Below are 21,920 nucleotides of genomic sequence, written 5' to 3'. Positions count from 1 at the left end.
GCCAAGCAGGGAGCCACAGAGGGAGGAAGGGTGCCAAAGACTGAGAGCGGCCTCCCCAGATCTGACAGGCACAATGGGAAGGTCTATATTTGAGCCCTTTTCTTCGCACAGTGCCTCAGCCCCAGGGGCCTAGTCTCCCCCCAGGGGAATTCCTGAGTCAGATTCAAACCTAACAGTGGCTTCAGGGAGGGGTATAACCGGTCAGGACACCTCAGGGCCCCAGGCCACATTCACTCCCACTGCAGCAGGACTTCGCCCTCCTGAGAACCAGGCCCTGAACCCGAACCTCCTCCAGTCCATGATAGCCCAGGCTGTGGCTCAATTTATGGCCTCCAACACCCCACAGCCACCCCCACAGGCCACACATCATTCACAATCTCCAGATTGGATGGATGATCCCGCATCGGATTTGGAATCTACAGGAGCTGAACAAGCTGGCCTAATTTTGTCTGAGGACGAGGGCATCGCCCCATCCGAACCCACCCCTCCTGTCGGTCTCTTTGACCATTCCTTCTTCAATTCCCTGCTTCTCAAGGCCTGCACCACTGCAAACCTCGCCCAAGAACAGGAGAACCCACCAACATCCCAGGGTCCCCATGCCATATACACTGAGCCCTCTGTCTCACAGAATCATATTCCCTGCCCTCCCCTTTTTCTAAATATAGTCCAGAAACAATGGGAAAAACTAGGATCCCCCTTAAGCCCTGGTGCGGTAGAGAGAACATTGTTCAATGTTGCTCCTTCCCTGACCTCCCTTTTGGAGATTTCTGAGATTGATGAGCCCTTGAACTCATTGTTTCCCAAGTCCAACATCCCTGGGGACATAAATGAGGCACTAAGGGCAGAGGACAAGAAGATTGAGTCCGCCCTATGCAGGTCCCACCAGGCATCAGCCTGGGCAATGAGGGCGGCAACCTCCATGGCCTTCTTTGCCAGGGCTTCGGTCCTGTGGCTACGGGAGCTCCAGGACATGATCCCTCCGGACCAGCTCAGAGCCCACCAGAATCTGGGTAAGTTGGTGGCCACGTCCCAGTATCTAGCCGATGCCTCCTTACACACGATCAGATACGCTGCCTGGACCATCGCGGCAGACATTTCAGCACGAAGGCTCCTTTGGCTCAGAAACTGACGAGCAGACACCAAGGCCAAGTGGCGTCTGGCCTCTAAACCTTATACAGGTGGACAACTCTTTGGTAAGGCGCTAGAGCCATACCTAACCGAAGGTAAGGATAAACGCAAGACCTTGGTTAATACATCAAGGAGGGGAGATAGACGCTGGGGGAACTTGTCGCAGAGTAACTACAGAAGGCAGCCCTTTCGGCCAGCGCCAGCCTGGGACTGGGCCCAGGCTCCTCGCCCCTCCTTTCAGAGACAGGAACGACAACAAGATCGTTCAGCATACAGAGGCAGATCACAGTTCCAGACCAAGCGGTCCTTTCGAGGCGCAGGGAGCCGCTCCTTTAAGCGAGGCAAGTGAACCTGCAGCCTCACCTCCCATAGGAGGCCGGCTGGCCCTCTATTCCAGCATTTGGGCAGCCACTACTACGGACGCATGGGTGTTAGACACCGTCTCCCAAGGTCTGAGACTAGAATTTTGTTCCCATCCACCTGACAGATTCCGCTCTTGTCCTATTTCAACGAACAGGACCAGAGCTGAACTTATGTCAGAGGCAATAGCTCATTTATTGCAAATACAAGCAATTGAACCAGTACCACAAGACCAAGAAGGACGAGGGTTTTACTCAAACCTTTTCGTCATTTCCAAGACTTCAGGGGGCTGGAGGGCGATCTTGGACTTAAAAGGTCTAAACCTCTACTTGAGATATAAAAAATTTAAGATGCAATCACTTCAATCAATCCTGGCTGGCGTCAGGCAAGGTGACTTTCTTACCTCCATAGACCTGACTGAGGCATATTTGCACATCCCAATTTTTCCTGGACACCGCAAATTCCTCAGATTCAGTTATGCCCGACGCCACTACCAGTACAGAGCCCTTCCATTTGGCCTCTCATCTGCACCGAGAGTATTTACAAAGGTACTGGCAGTGATTGCAGCCCACCTTAGACAAATTCCCATCAGAGTTCAATGCTATCTAGATGACATTCTAATTCAGTCATCATCATGGCAAGGTGCCCAAGCAGACCTCGCCCTAGCCATCAAGGTTTTGCAGGAGCACGGTTTTTCTGTGAATTTCCAGAAAAGTCATACTGTACCAACAACTCGGCTCCTCCATTTGGGCGCAGTTATAGACACAGGCAACTGCACGGTCTACCTATCTCAGGACCGACGGAACTCTATCCAGACTCTTGTACGTCGGATCCGAAAGGACAGAGTAGTCACATTGGCATCCCTTTCACAACTACTAGGGAAGATGGTGTCCTGCGTGCAAATTGTGCCATGGGCACGTCTCCATGCCAGAGAATTACAGTGGCTTCTCCTTCCATTTCAGAGACTTCATACCAGCACATCCCACCAGAAGGTCCGAGTTCCACGGTCGGTGTTGAACTCCCTTCGTTGGTGGGACTCTCCGGCACTGTCACGGGGAGCAGAATTCAAAGAGCCAGACAGGATCACCATCACCACAGACGCAAGCCTATTTGGGTGGGGGGCACACCTCCACACACACTGGGCCCAAGGTCAGTGGTCCAGGCAAGATCTAAAGAACAATATAAACTGGCTGGAACTAAGAGCCATACACATGGCCCTAAAGAGATTCAGCAGCTTAGTACAGGGCCAGCACGTCCTGGTCTTAACCGACAACATCACAGCCAAGGCCCATGTCAACAGACAGGGGGGAACAAGGTCCAAGCCTCTCATGCAGGAGGCCAGATTGCTGGGGTCTTGGGCGGAACTGAATCTTGCCTCCATCAGGGCGGAGCACATATCCGGAGTGGCCAACCAGCAGGCGGACTCACTGAGCAGAGCCACCGTGGACCATTCTGAATGGCAGCTGGATCCGAAGATCTTCAGAGAGATCGTGGACAGGTTTGGTTCCCCAACCCTAGATCTGTTTGCCTCCCCAGCCAACTCACAGCTTCCCAGATTCCTTTCCAGGTTCCCGTCTCCATCAGCGGAAGGAACAGATGCACTCCGCAGTCCCTGGCCCAGGGAACTGCTCTATGCTTTTCCTCCCCTGCCCCTTCTACCTGCCACGATCAGGAAGATCCTTCGCGAACAAGAAGAGGTCCTCCTGGTCGCCCCGCATTGGCCGAGATGATCTTGGTTCACCGACCTGATGGAGCTCTCCGCATCCCCTCCATGGAGGATTCCAGCCAATCGGATCTCCCTCATTCAGGGGGAGTTACATCATCCGGACCCTCAATGGCTCCAGTTAACCGTCTGGCACTTGAGAGGCAGGCCTTAGGCCTAGACTCATATTCGTCAAGGGTCATAGCCATGATCCAGCAATCCAGGCGACCCTCGATGAATAGAATATACGATGCCACATGGAAGAGCTTCTGTAATTGGTGTTTAGCTCACAAAATTGAACCCTTACAGGCTGCAATGCCAGTTATCTTGGAGTTCCTGATGGACGGTTTGGACAAAGGGCTTTCCACAAGCACCATCCGTAGGCAGGTAGCAGCACTCGCCACGGTTATTTCCTGTGGCAAGGAACCCTTAACACAGCACCCTATGATACGCTCCTTCCTAAAAGGAGCTAACAATGCCAGACCACCAGCGGTACATAGATACCCCTCCTGGAACCTTCATCAGGTTTTACAGGCTCTTGTCTCACCACCCTTTGAGCCAATTGACACTTGTTTGCTCAAACTATTATCAATGAAGGTGGCATTTCTGGTTGCTGTAACTTCAGCCAGAAGAATCTCTGAGCTGGCTGCCGTGTCAGTGAGAAAGGACCTGTGTATCTTCCATAGGGACAGGGTTACTCTCAGGTTAGATCCCTCTTTCGTGCCCAAGGTCAACTCCTTGTATCATAGATCACAGGACATAGTTTTGCCGGATTTCTGTCCGAACCCATCTAATGACATAGAGGCTCAGTGGAACAGATTGGATGTTCGCAGGGCCTTATATTGCTATATACAGAGAACCTCATCCTTCCGCAAGACTGAGGCTCTGTTTGTGTCATTTCACCCTTCGTCGTTAGGACAGAAGGTTTCCTCACCCACTATAGGCAGGTGGATTAGAGCTTGTATTTCTCTGGCATACCAGACTCAGTCACTACAAGCTCCCAGCCACATCACGGCCCATTCCACCAAGGGCGCAGCCACTACAGCAGCCTGGTCTACCCAGGCATCCATAGAGGAAGTTTGTAGGGCAGCAACATGGGCATCGCCCTCCTCCTTTGTCTGTCACTACAAGATGGATATATATGCATCTTCTACGGCTTCATTTGGCCGCAAGGTCCTAGAACACGCATTAACATTGGGTGGGAACCAGGCCCAATCTAATTCCCCACCCTAGGGACACAGGGCTTTGGTATGTCCCATCCGTGGGTTCTCCATCCAATCATGCTGGAGAAAGGGGCGTTGTCTTACCTGAACGCCTTTTCTCAGCATGATGATGGAGAATCCACTCCCTCCCATTAGGTCAGTTGGCCTGGTCCCCATTTGTTCAGACGCGTCGGACTAAAGTCTGGGTATCACCTTAGCCTAAAACTGGGGTGCAGTTGGCACAGAGGGGGCGGTACTAAATTTCAGACTTAGTCTAATTGGAGCAGATAGATTAAGACAACCCATCCGTGGATTCTCCATCATCATGCTGAGAAAAGGCGTTCAGGTAAGACAACGCCCCTTTCTCAAACAGAAGTTAATTAGATAGATCTATGAGGCAAAATGATGTCCTTATCATCATGGGGGATTGGAATGCTAAGGTAGGAAGCCAAAAGATAACCGGAATAACAGGCAAGTTTGGCCTTGGAGTACAAAATGAAGCAGGGCACAGGCTGATAGAATCTTGTCAAGAGAATACGATGGTCATAACAAACACTCTTTTCCAACAACCCAAGAGACGGCTCTACACATGGACATCACCAGACGGTCAACATAGAAATCAGATTGACTATGTGCTCTGCAGCCAAAGATGGAGAAGCTCTATACAGTCAGTAAAAACAAGACCAGGAGCTGACTGTGGCTCAGATCATGAGCTTCTCGTTGCAAAATTTAGGCTTAAATTAAAAAAAGTAGGGAAAAGCACTAGGCCACTCAGGTATGAACTAAATCATATTCCTAATGAATATACAGTAGAGGTGACAAATAGATTTAAGGAATTAGATCTGATAGACAGAGTGCCTGAAGAACTATGGATGGAAGTTCGCAACATTGTACAAGAGGTAGCAACTAAAACCATCCCAAAGAAAAAGAAATGCAAGAAAGCAAAATGGCTGTCTGAGGAAGCTTTGCAAATAGCTGAGGAAAGAAGGGAAGCGAAAGGCAAAGGAGAAAGAGAAAGATACACCCAATTGAATGCAGAATTCCAGAGAGTAGCTAGAAGAGATAAGAATGCCTTCTTAAATGAACAGTGCAAAGAAATAGAAGAAAACAACAGAATAGGGAGGACCAGAGATCTCTTCAAGAAAATTGGAGATATGAAGGGAACGTTTCATGCAAAGATGGGCATGATAAAGGACCAAAATGGCAGAGACCTAACAGAGGCAGAAGAGATTAAGAAGAGATGGCAAAACTACACAGAAGAACTATACAAGAATGAGCTTAACATCCCAGATAACCACAATGAGATGGTCACTGACCTCGAACCAGACATCCTAGAATGTGAAGTGAAATGGGCCTTAGAAAATCTGAGCAACAACAAAGCTAGTGGAGGTGACAGTATTCCAGCTGAGCTATTCAAAATCTTAAAAGACGATGCAGTAAAAGTGCTACACTCAATTTGCCAGCAAATTTGGAAAACTCAACAGTGGCCACAGGATTGGAAAAGGTCAGTTTACATTCCAATTCCAAAGAAAGGCAATGCCAAAGAATGTTCAAACTATCGCACCATTGCACTCATTTCACATGCTAGTAAAGTTATGCTTAAAATCCTACAAGCTAGACTCCAGCAGTATGTGGATCGAGAACTAGAGCCGAGGTGGCGCAGCAGTTAGAGTGCAGTACTGCAGGCCACTTTAGCTGACTGTGTTCAGCAGGTCAGCGGTTCAAATCTCACCGGCTCAAGGTTGACTCAGCCTTCCATCCTTCCGGGGTAGGTAAAATGAGGACCCAGATTGTTGGGGGCAATGTAAATATAAATATATATATATATATATATATATATATATATATATATATATATATATATATATATATATATATACACATTGCTTACTGGTGTACACCGCTTAGAGAGTCTCATAAATAAATAAATAAATAAACTACCAGAAGTACAGGCAGGATTTCGAAGAGGCAGAGGAACTAGAGATCAAATTGCCAACATACGCTGGATCATGGAGAAAGCTAGGGAGTTCCAGAAAAACATCTACTTCTGCTTCATTGACTATGCTAAAGCCTTTGATTGTGTGGATCACAACAAATTGTGGCAAGTTCTTAAAGAGATGGGAATACCAGACCATCTTATTTGTCTCTTGAGAAACCTATATGCGGGTCAAGAAGCAACAGTGAGAACTGGACACGGAACCACTGATTGGTTCAAAATTGGAAAAGGAGTCCGGCAAGGCTGTATACTGTCGCCCTGCCTATTTAACTTATATGCAGAGCACATCATGAGAAAGGCAGGGCTAGATGAATCAAAAGTTGGAATTAAGATTGCCGGGAGAAATATCAACAACCTAAGATATGCAGATGATACCACTCTAATGGCAGAAAGTGAAGAGGAACTAAAGAGCCTCTTGATGCGGGTGAAGAAGGAGAGTGCAAAAGTTGGCTTGAAACTCAACATTAAGAAAACCAAAATCATGGCATCCGGCCCTCTCAATTCCTGGCAAATAGATGGGGAAGAAATGGAGGTAGTGACAGATTTTATTTTTCTGGGCTCCAAGATCACCTCAGATGGGGACTGCAGCCAAGAAATTAAAAGACGCTTGCTCCTGGGGAGGAAAGCTATGGCAAATCTAGACAGCATACTAAAAAGCAGAGACATCACCCTGCCAACAAAAGTGCGTATAGTCCAGGCCATGGTTTTCCCAGTTGCAATGTATGGCTGTGAAAGTTGGACCATAAGAAAGGCTGAGCGCCAAAGAATTGAGGCCTTTGAACTATGGTGCTGGAGAAGACTCCTGCGAGTCCCTTGGACTGCAAGGCGTTCAAACCGGTCAGTCCTAGAAGAGATCAACCCCGACTGCTCTTTAGAAGGCCAGATCCTGAAGTTGAAACTCAAATACTTTGGCCACCTAATGAGAAGGAAGGACTCACTGGAGAAGGGCCTAATGCTGGGAAAGATTGAGGGCAATAGAAGAAGGGGACGACAGAGAATGAGATGGCTGGATGGAGTCACTGAAGCAGTAGGTGTGAACTTAAATGGACTCCAGAAGATGGTAGAGGACAGGAAGACCTGGAGGAACATTGTCCATGGGGTCGCGATGGGTCGGACACGACTTCGCAATTAACAACAACAACAACATGAGGCAACTGGACTTATACATAATTGTAAATTAACATTGTATTATTTTTAATTCAGGATTTTTATTCCTTTCTGCAAGAAAATGAATTTTATTCTTTAGAAAAAATATATACAACATATATAAACAGATAGATTCTCTGTAGGATTGTTACAATTGGGGTCAGCGATAGTACCATAGACAGTGCTGAGGTAGATGGATCTCTAATCTGAATTGTGTTCTTTGTAAAACAGCCTGTTATTATTTAAAATTTAATCTTCAATTTGATTCACAGTCTGGAACTGGTAAAAACTTAACAGTTCAAATCCTAACCAAGGACCCAAGAGCTCTTAAGGTAACATCTAGTATATAGACAGTTCCAAGTAAAAGTCAAAATATTCAGATCTAATAAGTTTATTATTAATATTATTTGCATTTAAGCATCTCTTTTTCTTTGTCAGGCACTCACAACTATATCATGTGAAGCAAGGAGGGGTAAGTGAGGGAAATTGGCCCAAAGGCACATAAGATTCAGTGAGAAACAAAATTCCAAAGAAAGAAGTCCTTTTATTTGGAAGTATTCGATAGATTTCCTGTCTTTTGATTTTTTTCTATGTCACAGCTTTCCCTGTTTTCATTTCTTCTCACATTTGCTGCTTTCTGAATTCCAGTAGCTAAAGATAAGAAAGCACTGTTTATAGTGGAATGATCTGTGCATAAAGATTTTGACCTGAATAAAGAAGGTCTGATAAAGTTGCAGTTATGTGCTCAACAATTTAAGCCTCTTTAGTGCTTGTTAACAGTTGTTACTTTTTCTTTCCAGCTGCATTCACTTTTATTGAATCACACAGCACTGTCATTTAGGCAGTGATGTTTGCATTGTAGATCAATAAGTGGTTAACACTTCTGATATACAAACGAAGGTGTGTGATTAGCTTGATACTGAAGTATCAGATTTTCTAGATTCAAGAGCACAACATGACCTTTGTTTTTTTTTATTTCTTCGAATAACTGGTATTTTTAATATCTTATTATATATTCATGCTCTCTCTTTTTCTGAATGCATATACAGTATTTTTATTTTTTTTAAAAAAAGATGTTTTCAAAATAAAGAAGATAGCATAAAAGGATTGTCAACAATTACTAATGATATTTGCAAATCTAACAAGATGTGAAGAAATGCAGGGATTATAGGACAGCTGATTAATAGCCATATCACTGGTGTCTATTCAATACAATACTAACCATGGGAGCTATGCATCTTTAAAAAAATTATTCTGAAGATGTTTTCAGAATTTATGAGAGCAGCATCTCTTTAAAGAAACTTTGTCATTTTTCAGATGTGTTCACAGCCTTAATTATAGAGCTTCGTTCTTTTACAGGTTCAAGTTCACTTAGAAGCAGCAGAAGAAAAATGTTGCTGCTTTAAAGAGCTGCTATGTTCACATACATTCTGAAGCATCTCTTCCGAATTCTTTCTGAAGCCTGCATAAGTCTCTTGACTCTACTGAGAACGGCTCCCCAAAATTTCAGAAGAGAGTCCTAGTTGAAGTTGTTGGTGATTCAATCTGGAACCAATTTCATGCAAACAAGCACATTTACTGTCTTGCTGCTTCTGCCTGTGACTTTCAGCAAACCAGCACTTAGTCTGCTCCTGTCCACTTCTCATAGAAGTTTGACTTGAAACTGGCTTAAGAAAATCCTGTATGGATTGAAATACTTTGACACAGTCTAGTCTACAAAACATACTCCCTTTCAACAATTCTGCCCTTGTGCTCTTCCAACTTTCTGTCCTTAGGAAATTTAAATGTTTTATTTTTAAAAATAAGAACTTTTAATAAAATCAGCTGGAATCTGGCAATGTGCTGAAGGAGGAGATCCATGGAACCATTGGTGTGTGCTGATAGTAATAAAAGTAATTTGACACATCCTGTGAAGCTGAACTCATGGTCTTTTTGTTTTTTTTTTTAATCTTCCTTGGATTTTGAATCTGACATCTGAAGTACTACTACTCAGTGGATTTCATTATATACCCATTCTGGGTTCCCATTCAAACCTTGATTTTGCATCATAACTGGAATATTTTGAAAGAATCCCACTCTTCTATAGACACCAGGTGCAGTCTGCTGTTACTTAAAATTTTTTATTGACTCATAACAATTCTGTCCATATACCTTTGTGTGGAACAGCATTTCAGACATTAATGATATTATACACAAAGACAGGGAAACATAGACTTATTTATTCTCCAGTAGGATGGCCCATGCCATCCTGTATCAGCAATTCCTCACTATACTTTATATTGGACAAAATGGCCAATTCTTATAGAACTATATGTGATGGAGGCTAATTTTAACATTATTGAGAAAAAAGAATTTGATTAGATTATAAAATAGCTGAGCTAACATTTCTTGGAAGATTTGGTATCATTTTTCATAGTTTTAAAACTTTTTTTTAATTCAGCCACATGTGTTAATGACCTGGTCAGTGCATTGTTGCTTTGCCTAGTTTTGGCCCACATTTTTCTATCACCATATCTCTCTTTCCTTATCTCTCCTCTCCCTCTCAGAAACACAAATCTACTGCTTTCTCAGGGTGCTAAGGTCAGGTGATAATATATGTAGCAGTCTCTGAGATGCCATAGAAATGTTATTTTTGTTATAATTTCTGTTGTCATGACACCACCTGCAGATGCAAGAATTTTGATTACTTATAGTTTGTAGCTAAATAATCTAACATCACCTTTAAAACCTCTCTATCTTCTTCTCTGCACCTGTTCCTATGTATGCTGTTCTTATAGCACTTCCTGCCCCATGAACAACTGTATTCCATACATCTGATAAAGTGGATTATCATTTCAAATGTTTATGCAATAATAAATAAAATGAACCTCTAGGGTATCATGAAGACTTTTGTTTCCTTGTTGTTTTTTGTTTTTAGTTTTTTTTAAATTTCAACTAAAATGAGGGATGCTTGGGGGCACTGATTAATTTAAATTTGGTATATAATCTACATACAGGAAGCAGCTGTTATCTTTTAAGCAATGTCTTTTTGATACTAGGTGGCTGGTAAATAAATTTAATATGTAAATAAATAAATAAAATGGAGCTTACATAATATGTCATTGTTTTTCTGGGCAGAGTTATATCAACAACTAAAAGAAAATGTACCATACTACTTACCATATATTCCGGTGTATAGGGCGACCCGGCATATAAGACGACCCCCTAATTCAACGCCGGGTCGCAAGATGATTGACGCCGAGTCACAAGACGATCAACGCCGAGTCACATGCCTAGAAAGTCGTCTTATACGCCGGAAACTACCGGTATTTCCGGCATATAAGATGATCGACGCCGAGTTGCATGCCTAGAAAGTCATCTTATACACCGGAAACTACCTTATTTCTGGCGTATAAGACAATCGACACCGAGTCGCATGACTAGAAAGTCGTCTTATATGCCAGAAACTACCTTACTTCCGGCGTATAAGATGACTCGGCATATAAGACGACCCCCGAGTTCGGAGGCTGTTTCGACGCTCTCAAAAGTCGTCTTATACGCCGGAATATATGGTAAATGTATAGTTTGATGTTGGATAATTGTTGAGATTAAAACAAAGTTGTAGGTTTGGGTGAAATTCATATATTCACATAGTAATAGAAAAAGTAACATTCTGAATCAAAAGCAGCAACTCATGGCATAGAAAATATCAAATGAAATGTTAATTTCAAAAAAGAATTGATTTCTTAAAATAACTTCCTTTTACCCTCATTATTTAGTTCTATCAAAAATCCAACTGTACATTATAAATTAGGAGAAATAGCTACATATATTGTAGATCATACTTATTATTAGAAAATGGAATGTTACTAAGGGAATGAATTCTCTGACCAATTCAGCAGTAAAATGTTCTTCAGAACCATATTAAGTTCCGCAATCCACAAAAAGAAAGACTGAGGCATGAAAATAGACTTATAGAACGTGCCTAAGAACACAATTATTTTAATTTGTTACTTTAAAGAAATAACCTGTTGTATGGAAAAGTTGAAAAATAAAAAAAATATTTTAAATTGGATTAAGCTAGATTGTCTTGAAACTTTTGACAGGCATCATGCATCCTTCACAATCACTCTGGATTTTGAAATCATAATTTTAAAGAAAATGTAAAATGCTCTGGGAAAAAAAATAGGACAAACAATAAAAAACAGAAGGGAGTGGAGAGTTCTCAGGACAGTTGTAGATGTGTGTTTTCAGGCCACCAGACAAAAATAACAACAAACACTGTCTCATCTTTTGCCATAGAAACAACTGGTTTGGGGCAGTCATCTACAGTATGAATTTGGCTTGATATGACTGTCATTGCATCAATGAGACATTGATAAACTAAACCAGCTTTGGCTTTATAGCAAGGGTGTCAAAATGCCAGCCTGCAGGCTGGACGCGTCATGAGGAAACCGCACCTACCCCATTGCTGGCAATAGGGAAAAAACTCTGATACGTCACGCAACATCATGTGACGTTGCGAGTTTGACATGTCTGCTTTATAGGATCTGCAGATGAAAGATCCACCAGTGACTCCATGTCTTATGTTATTGCAGGAATTGGGTATGTTTAATTTAATGAAAAGAACAATTGGGGGGGGGTGATAGCAGTGTTCCAATATATAAAGGGCTGTCACAAAGACAGCCTGAAGGTAGGATAAGAAGGAATGGATGGAAGCTAATCAAGGAGAGAATCAGCTTAGAATTAAGGAGAAATTTCGTGATAGTTACATGTAGTACAATTAACCAGTGACACGACTTGCCTCCAGAAGTTGAGGGTTTTCCAACACTGGAGGTTTTCAAGAAGAGATTGGACAACCATTTGTCTGAAATGGTATAGGGTTTCCTGCTTGGGCAAAGAGTTGGACTAGAAGACCTCCAAGATACTTTTCAACTCTGTTATTCTGTTATATTTTTCTGCTGAGCAAAAGTGCAATACACTATTTTACACATGCCATAGCATGTGAACTCACATTGAGTTCTCCATTAGTCCCATCCAGACTTTTAAGGGAAACAGGAAATCTAGAAACCAGTGGGTTTAATGTCAATGGGATGCAGAAATTGCAGGTGCTGGATGGAAGTCAGATATACAGTTGCCTCTTTTGAAAGGGGTGTACATATTAGGCAAATCCTGGGAACTCTCTATCAAAGAAGAAAAAAAAAACATCCTTATAACCAAAATCTGGCTTCCTAGAGATTTTCCAGCAAGTTTTTGGCTTTTAGCTATCATCTTAAAAGCTGCCCTTCTCCTTTGCTTGGAATCACAAAGGGAAAGAATCGCAAATACACTCAGAAACAGAGATGGATGCTCTGAGGAATGAAAAGGGGAAGATTATACACCACTCTGCTTCTCATAAGTCAAGGAGATGGACAAAGGCAGAGAGTTATATAACCGAGGATAAAACCACTCTATATGGTATAACACTTAACCATAGACTGAAACTGTGAAACTGTATTAAGAGTTCAGGAGGAAAAAAAAAAAGACTAAGATAATGGAATGTTCACCTTAAAGAGAGAAATATGATTGCCAATACAATGTTAGGTTATCCTGAACTCAATGCAGCAGTACATTATCCTGAAATTTTCTATAGACACACATAAACACAAAAACAAACACACATAAATAAAAATCCCATAATGCATTCCAGTCTAGATCTCTCTCTTTGTTCTTTCAATTCAGAAGAGCTTTCTGAGATAATGATGTTACTTTAGTACAAACTCTTTTGAGTTTACTGTGATTTGAAAGAGAGAGAGAGAAAAGTGGGTGAGGCAGTGAGAGGGGAAAAAAGAAGGGGGGGGGGAAACCTTGTATGTTATTTACTCATGGGCTGCTGATGTTAGAGGGTTTCTTTAAGGGCCAGTGGGTTATTAACTTCCTGTCGCCTGCCACAATGATATGCTGTGACATATTGTCACTGCATTCTAGTGAAGCTTTAAAAATTAATTGGGAAGTAAGATGAGTGAAGCGGCTTTAATGAGATACCTTGTTGTAACTTCTAACTTTACACATTATTTACAGTGATTCCACTAATGGTTCCATCCATCAGAGAGGAAGAGAGGGAAGGAGGGGTCAGGGAGAAAAGGAAAGAGAAACAGGAAGAGAGGGAAGGGGGAGTGAATGAGAGCAAGTGAGAGACAGAGAGAGTGAGGAAGAGAAATATGAGGCAGGGGCAACCACATTGCTGTCTGAAGATGGAGATAAGATGGAGCAGCATAGTTATTTACCATTGTTCTCCTTTGAATAGTTGGAAGAGAAGAAAAGAATGCAGAACAAGAGTCATTTTTGCATTCCTTAATTTTAGCTGCCAGTTCCCACTGTATCATCTTCTACCTAGCAGTTACCCCATGCTAGTTATTGCTCTTAAAACCCAGGATAGCTGTAATCCAGTTCATCCAAAAGATTATCTTCCTCAGAAAAGGTAAAACATATTTTTGGGAGCTGGGTTTGGGTTATATGGTAGACACACTCACAAATGGCTGTCATGGGAAGATTGGTCTGTTCACAAAATGGCTACTTTGGGGGGGGGGAATGAGGCCATTCACAGAACACTTACTGGGAAATGAATGGACCATTAAAAGAAACCATTATGTGACCCAAAGGATTATTGCTACGATGACAGAGTTGGTGTAAATCACGTCCATTGGCTTAATGGCTGCCTCAGACTTTGCCTGGCATACAGGCAACTGTGCTGTGGGAACAGGGCCTGTTTTGAGAGAGGATTCAGGAGTTTAAACTTGTAAAATGGGGGACTTAATCACTTCAGATTTAAAACAACCCTTTTTTTCCTTAAGGCCCCCCCAAGCCTCAAAAATGCAAAAAAAGACCCAGGTTATAACCTCCCTCAAATGGAATCTGTGAGTCAAAAAGGATGGTAGCAGCCCCCTGCTCCACTCATATTCTAAATACTGATTGCTTTTAGCCTGCTGTATTCCTCTTTACAGGTAATCCTAGAATTACGAATGTAATGGAGCCTGTCAATTACATTTGTAACCCAAGGACTCATAGGAGTGAATCACATGACCATGATCACTCCCTGCTTTCACCCACGCATTTGCTAATCGAATACGTGGGTCATTAAGTGCGCAAGATATCTCAGGGTGGGGAAGGCCTGGGGGGGGTAATGCTTCCAACCACCCAAGGCCTCCCCTAATCCACTGAGATATCTCATGCTTCCCCCTCTCCTGTCTCCTGCCTGGCCAGATCCTTACTTTACGTAGATCTCAATGATTAAGGGAGCTGTCTTCTCTACAGCCTCTCTGCCATGGTTTTGCTGAGGTCTGCAAGGATGAGAGATTGTGTCCCTATAGCCTTTGGTCATCTTTGCAAAAAGCCTTGGCTGCCAAGAATGGAGACCGGGAGGGGAGTGTGCATCTGAGCCTCCCTTTAGTGCATCAAAAGTCTTTTCTCAAGGTCTTTGCTGCCGTAAATGGAGGTCCAGAGGGACGTACACACCCGTCCAAGCTTCCTTTCTTAGCAGCAAAGTCTTTTTGCAAAGATGGTAAAAGTCTTTGCAAATGGAGGGAAGGCCTCGATGCTTCAGGTCTTCCCTCCATTTGCAAAATCTTTTGCTACAGATCTTGACAAGGCCTCCGTTTGCAGAGAACAGAGGCCTAAAGTACCATGAGATCACACAAGATCAGTAGCGTGAGATGTTGGCCTCTATTCTCTGCGAAAACACCAAAGGCTTGAAGCACCGAAGCAGGCCAAGAAACCAAAGACTTGCTAGATCTTTGCGAGGTGAGTATTCACAGGCCCACAGGAGGGGGGAATAGGCAGAGCAAATATTGCAGTAAGGGTGAACAACTGCCATGGTGCTGCAACATTTATAACTTTGGGACTGTGTCATAAGTACTTGGGGGGGTTGGTTATGTCATAACTTTGAACAGTCACAAAGTGAACTATTATAACTCAAGGATTACCTGTATTAAAGTTTGAAATGAGGTGGGAGAGGATTCCAAGGGAAGATTCTTGGGTACCTGAGGCTCTTCTACATGATTCATGCTGCTAACTGAGATTTCCTGAGAAGATTTATCCATGGTTTCTACAGGCTGCTATTCTGATTTCCCTATCAGTTCTATCATTGCAGGAATCCAGATTAAGGCATCTTTGATAGAGGGCTGTCAAGTTTCTGCTTAAACACAGCTAATTCAGAGGAATCTAACCTCTCTCTAGGGAACTGGTTTCACTGTTTTGCTTCCTCTTAGAAAGCATTTTTTTTTTTAAATTGGACTGTAATCTGCCTTCCAGTAACCTAAATCCATTATTCCTTATTGGAATGAGAGTGAACAAGTCTTGATTTTCTTCAATATGACAGTCTTTCTGGTATTTGAAGAATGCTATCATATTATTGTTCTGTCATATTTTCTAAGGTTAAATATAGCCATCTTTTTGATTTCTCTTCAGATACAGTTTCTAGTTTTCTGATCATCCAAATACATGCTATTTATTTGCTGGCTTGTATTCACTTTACTGTCAATTTCTAACCCACTAATTTTTTTTCCCCAAGTACCATTAACAAGGTAGGCATCCTCCATCCAATACTCATGTATTGTACTTTTGACTCCAGACTGAGTAAGTTTGCAAATAATAATAATAATAATAATAATAATAATAATAATAATAATAATAATAAGATAGCAGAATAGAAGAGAAAGAACTGGAGAAGATAACAAAATACAAAGACCTACAAATAGAAATAGAAAGACTGTGGCAAAAGCAAGCAAGGGTAGTACAAATAGTAATAGGCTCCTTAGGTGCAATCCCAAAACAACTGGACCACCACTTGAACACCATTGGCATTGACAAATTCGCTATTAGTCAATTGCAAAAGGCGGCCTTACTAGGAACTGCTTCCATCCTGCGACGATATCTGTAATACCATCAAACATCCACATCTGCCTATCCCAGGTCCTGGGTAAGGACTCGATAGGTAGACAAAATGCCAAATCCAGTCTGAACATCTGGCTGACTGTGCGATGATCCATAATAATAATAATAAAGTTGGAAGGGACCTTGGAGGTTATCAAGTCCAACCCCTGCTCAGGCAGGTAACGCTATACCATTTCGGATAAATGGCTGTCCAGTCTCTTCTTAAAAACTTCCAGTGTTGGAGCATTCACCGCTTCTGGATCCACTGGTTAATTGTTCTAACTGTCAGGAAGTTTCTCCTTAGTTCTAGGTTGCTTCTCTCCTTGATTAGTTTCTATCTGTTACTTCTTGTCCTGTCTTCAGGCGATTTGGAGAATAGCTTGACTCCCTCTTCTTTGTGGCAGCCCCTGAGATATTGGAACATTGCTATCATGCCTCCCCTCGTCCTTCTCTTCATTAAACTAGACATACCCAATTCCAGCAGCTGCTCTGCTGGAATGTCTCTGCTAAATTTCATTCTGTTATTTTCAGCCCGTTTCCCCACCCATCAAGATGTGTTTTTTGTTTGTTTTCTGGACAGTAGCATTTCTATCCAATTTTCTGTCATCTACACATTTGATCACGTCTTCATTCAAGTGATTAATAAAACTATTGGACCAGAGCTGTTCCTTGTGGCATCCCTGAAGAGGTATCTTTCTCCACTTTAATGAGAAACCATTGATAAGTACTCTTCAAGTCGGATGCCTTACCCCATTATAAAGAAAGTAGTCGAACAGAAAGTTTTGGGCACCAGGTTTTCCTTCTGAAAGGAAGGCAGGATATAATGCTAATTAAATAAATAGAAGTTGGTGATTTTGGAGTGCTTGTGCTTGTTCAAGCTTCAGTCCAAAAATGTGTAGAAAGTTTGCATGTTAGGTAAATATTTCATGATTATAAGTGTGTCTGGGAGAGATAATGTCATGTAGTTTTAGGATGTTTTTCTCACCTTAAATTAAGAGATGTATGTGTGCAGACCTGGTAAATGACCCACACAACTAGTCAGAGCTAAAGTCTAATCAGTGGGGTAGAATCAGTGGATATAATGCTTCTCAGAAGGAACTTCCCTGAAGTCTTCTGGAGCTGGAGATTATCACAGCTATTGATATAATCCTGTAACCAATGTGAAAGGGACAAAATGGCCCTTCTCTCATTGCCCGTATTTATTGTTTGTAAGACACATTTATTCATAATTAAATCATGATTTAAACTGAGTACAGTGCTATGCTTTTAAGCCTCACACTGGCTAAACCACAAGCTAATTGTAAGAGCTGAATTCACACTTCATGCTAGCTTGCAATGCATGCATAGCTTTATTAGTCTTACATTGATTATGTATCATAGCTTATTTTTAAAGTCAGTTTCTCCATGTTTTTGACTGGAACAAACTGTATAGAAGAAGAGACATTTATACTGTCTGCCTAAATTGCAAACAATTATCACCTGTCCTTTGACTCTTAATTGTGGTAGGATTAAGGTTCTACTGGTGGTAGGGAGGAAAAGGGGTCTTGTTCCACTAGGAAAGCAGAAGTCACAAGAAAAAAAACATAGCCATTGTGTAGTTTAAAATGGCCAAATTCCAAGCAGAAGCCATTGTATTATAGATGTTATATCTTAATTGAAATGCTATATTGTAAATTGTATACATATGGTTATGTTTTTGTACAGTAACCATACTATTAATTTTAAAAAATGTAGTTTAGCCATAAAGAAAAATATTACATGCTTACAAAATAATAGTTGAGTGATAAATATATATTCAGGTCCAGTAAAATGTGGCATGTGGTGTGCAGTATTCATCTTCAGGCTGATCTTATTTTAAAAACAGAACAGGAAAACAAGGAATTCAAAAAATAGGATGGGAATCTGTCCCTCTGACCTGGAGAAACCCGAAACTCCACGTCACAAATTTGTTGGATTTTTTTTCCTATAGCCTCTTGCACTCTGCTCCTATAATTCTACTTGTTAATACTGGTAGCAGTATCCCTGGTTCTATGAACAGTTTGATTTGCTTTTCTTATTGTAGAGGAACTGTAATAATCCCTAGAGGAGTTGCAGATTGTCTTTTAGTTGCCATTGCTTCACACAGGAAACTAATATTATTAACACTATTAATATTAATAATAAACACTATTTATTAGTAGTACTATTTTAAGTTTTAGGGTCCCAGTAAGTGTTTTCTTCTTATTTAAATGTTCTTTGCTTGATTTTTTTAGTCCTCTATATTTTACCAATCATAACCTTAATAAGAGTTATATATATGTTACTTTGGCATCATATTTAGTATGTAAAGAGTTTTTATTCACAAAATAGTTTTATAATGTTAATTAGCTTTTAATACTAAGTTTTCCTAGTCTTATCTGCATTTATAGCATAGAGTTCATGTTTTTAATTTCTCCTTTCTAGCATCTCATAATTTTATAGTTGCAGGTCAGAGCCTGAATATAAGCAGTGGAGATACTGTATTTATGGTGTCGGATCCAATTTTGGGAAGAAATGAAATAAATTGCTGCTTCTGTATTAATTACCCTGTTATAATAATATACAGATCATAAATAGTTTTATTCTACTGTATTTACTCAATCCTTACAATGATATGATGGTCTTCAAAGAATAAATGCTGGATATTCTACTCTTCTAATCTGCAGTCCTTGAAAATCTAGAGTAGAATAACCATAGGATGCTAAGAACCAGCCTGAAAAAAAGTCTCTTGAGTAGTAAATGGTTCTGTTGCCTGTTTCTAAGGCCCGGTGAGATAACTAACATTCAGCCTCTCCCAACTGTAAGGCAGAAACTTATGCAGTCTTGTGATAATGGGCTTCTTATCTCTACCTTGATGGCAGGCTTCAGCCTATGCCCTGGTTTCTGAAGCTCATCCATCAGAACATTTGTAACCTGCTTCTGTCTTTCAATTAGTGAAAGGCACTTACTACAATGTATGAAGAATCTGCTTACTTCCCACCAGCTTCTACCTGCATTTCATACCTGGAATGCAATTTATTTCATGAGCTATTTACTTGCTTTCTAGTGGTGGAAGACAGAAGACTGCCCCGAAACTCCATCTCTGGAGTTCTTGGAGTCAAACCAACCTGAAGGGATCCAACATGTCAAGCAGGAGCATGAGGAAGCCTATTGGGACCTTGACTTTCTCCTAAAAAATTTTTCTACCTCAGGGCAAAATGCCAGTCTTTCTCGAGTTGACCAAGAGGACCAGACCTCAGTGTCTGCTGTCTGTCAGACAGTGTCAGTTGAGGAGGAAGTCAGCAAAAAGCTCCCAGGAAGCCTCAAGGTTGCAGAAGTTCCTGGTTCCTCAAGCTCGGAAGTCCAGTTCCTGCTAAAAGAGAACTCTGTGAACTGTGCCCCGATCCCAGCCAGTTATTCCCAGGATATAATAGAGCCCAATAAGAGTCTAGTATTTTCCAACAATCAATTGCCACACTTTGCCCAGGGAGATCCTGTGGCTCTTGTTGCAGCAGGGCAACAGCCCAGGGAGCCCAGACAAAAATCTCTCGGGCAATATTATCATGTAACCTGTGAAGCCTATGTACAGCCAAGTCCTCACTTGCTAGGCAAACATGCTTCTTACAATCAGTTTCCACCAGCTGCAGTGGCTTCCCAGCTGCCACACTGCAGTCTGCTGAATGGTTACCATCCTTTCTCCCATAACCCATATCAAGCCCGAGTTCAAATGTACCAGACAGATTCTGTTCTCCATGCTTTGCCACTCCTTGGTTTCAGGAAACCACCGTCACCTACTAGAGAAGCCATAGCCAAGCCTAAGAAAGGACACAAACAATGGTCCCACAAGCGGCCTGCTAGTCATATCTGCAGTCATCCCAGTTGTGGGAAGACATACACCAAGAGCTCCCATCTCAAGGCTCACCTTCGCACACATACAGGTAAGAAAAAAAGATATAGAGGCTGTGTGTAGCTGTACGTTGGCTCTTGGGGCATTTTATCCTCTGCTCTGGGATCTTAGCAATTGCTCGTCTGTTGAGTCTTCTGCTGTGTCTGCTGAATATCTAAAGTTTGGATGTTGCACTATGTGGTTGGCCCCCTTGCCCTGTGTTGGGGTAGGAGGAAGTGGGAGATCCTGTAATTTGGGGCTGCTTATTTCCTCAAAATTCTGTATGAATGTTAACTGTGTAACTTAAAATAATGACCCTCTTTGGGTCCAATGATAGCAAAAGGACATAGTGGTACTATCTGTTTTACAGGAGAGAAGCCATATCACTGCACTTGGGAAGGATGTGGTTGGAAATTTGCCCGTTCAGATGAGCTGACTCGCCATTATCGTAAACACACAGGACAGCGTCCATTCAAGTGTCACCTCTGTCAACGTGCTTTCTCACGTTCAGATCACCTCTCTCTACATTTGAAGAGACACGTGTGACAAATAAACATTTTGGATTGCAATAGATATTCTAACTCATAAGGAAACCTCACAGTGGGATAGTGATTGTGGGGTGAGGGAGGTATCTCTGCATGTTTCCATTTCCTACAAAGAAGGCACACCTGCCTTTGTCCCTTGGGGTATTAGCCAAGAGAATGTAATGGAGACTAGTTACCTAGTTGGACTCCCAGACTGAAGGGTTTTAGCTGTGTTATTCTATCACTACTAAAAAAAACATGATACCCATATTTTGAAACCTAAATTGGGCATTCTTGTATCTTTTTCTTCTCTTCCTACTAAATAGCATTCAAGTTATTTCTAAGACCACAAAGCTATTGTCATCTAGGCTATAGAAGAACCTTTTATATTTCATTGATCTTGCATTAAGAAGAGATCACTTTTTCCATAGCCTAAAACATTCCTGTAGGTATGATTTACTTTGGTTTAATGCCAGAGATATGAGAAAGGGATCTGAGGCAGCAGTGAAGCCAACGCAATTAGTCTAATGCATTCTTAGATATATTTTCTGAATACATGAAATTGGAATAAGGGCTAGGGTCTATAGCTATCAGTATTAAAATGAAGGCATTGAAGTTTCCCTCACTGGCAGATCCTGGAAATGAGATTTATTTTGATCTTCTATTAGGATCAAATGTTGAAGGAGCTGATGGAGTAGTCCTTTTTCCTGGGCTAAAAAATAAGGGAACAAAGGAGTTCCTTTATTGTATCTGGCATAGTTTTATTGGTGAAAAATGGACACATCTGCATGTATCAAATTATTCCTTTTTTATTATGCTTTTGTATCTTTTGAACTGAACAACCATGATGTGAAGGAGAACACAACTTTCCTTTTTTAACAGTTGTGTGCTGAAGAGTGTAATTTTTTTATGCAAATTAGACTTGCTGAAAGGTCTACATCTTGCGATTATTAAAAGGCCACCATCCAATGTCAAATGGTTTGGTTCTGTTACTTTAATTGTGGGTTCACAATGCTAAGTCAAAATATGAATTGCATATTTCTGGCATAATATTATACAACCCAGTAGGTATGACTTCCATGGTCATGGC

At 41.7% G+C, this 21,920-nt stretch overlaps 1 protein-coding gene across 1 annotated transcript; it reads left to right on the top strand.

Annotated features, from left to right (window-relative positions):
- The first annotated feature begins 15,204 nt into the window (after positions 1–15,204).
- Positions 15,205–21,806, top strand: LOC120305431 (Krueppel-like factor 1). The gene is made up of 6 exons (XM_039337255.1): positions 15,205–15,292; positions 16,955–17,111; positions 18,393–18,460; positions 18,866–18,921; positions 19,488–20,358; positions 20,677–21,806. Exons 1-6 carry the CDS (start codon positions 15,205–15,207, stop codon positions 20,850–20,852), a joined length of 1,416 nt encoding a protein of 471 aa, XP_039193189.1. The 3' UTR covers positions 20,853–21,806.
- Positions 21,807–21,920: the final 114 nt, after the last annotated feature.

The sequence above is a fragment of the Crotalus tigris genome, unplaced genomic scaffold, assembly GCF_016545835.1.
Source record: "Crotalus tigris isolate CLP2741 ecotype Arizona unplaced genomic scaffold, ASM1654583v1 scf7180000017673.840971, whole genome shotgun sequence".
In the NCBI taxonomy this organism is placed as follows: domain Eukaryota; kingdom Metazoa; phylum Chordata; class Lepidosauria; order Squamata; family Viperidae; genus Crotalus; species Crotalus tigris.
This window is presented reverse-complemented; position numbering and strand designations above follow the sequence as displayed.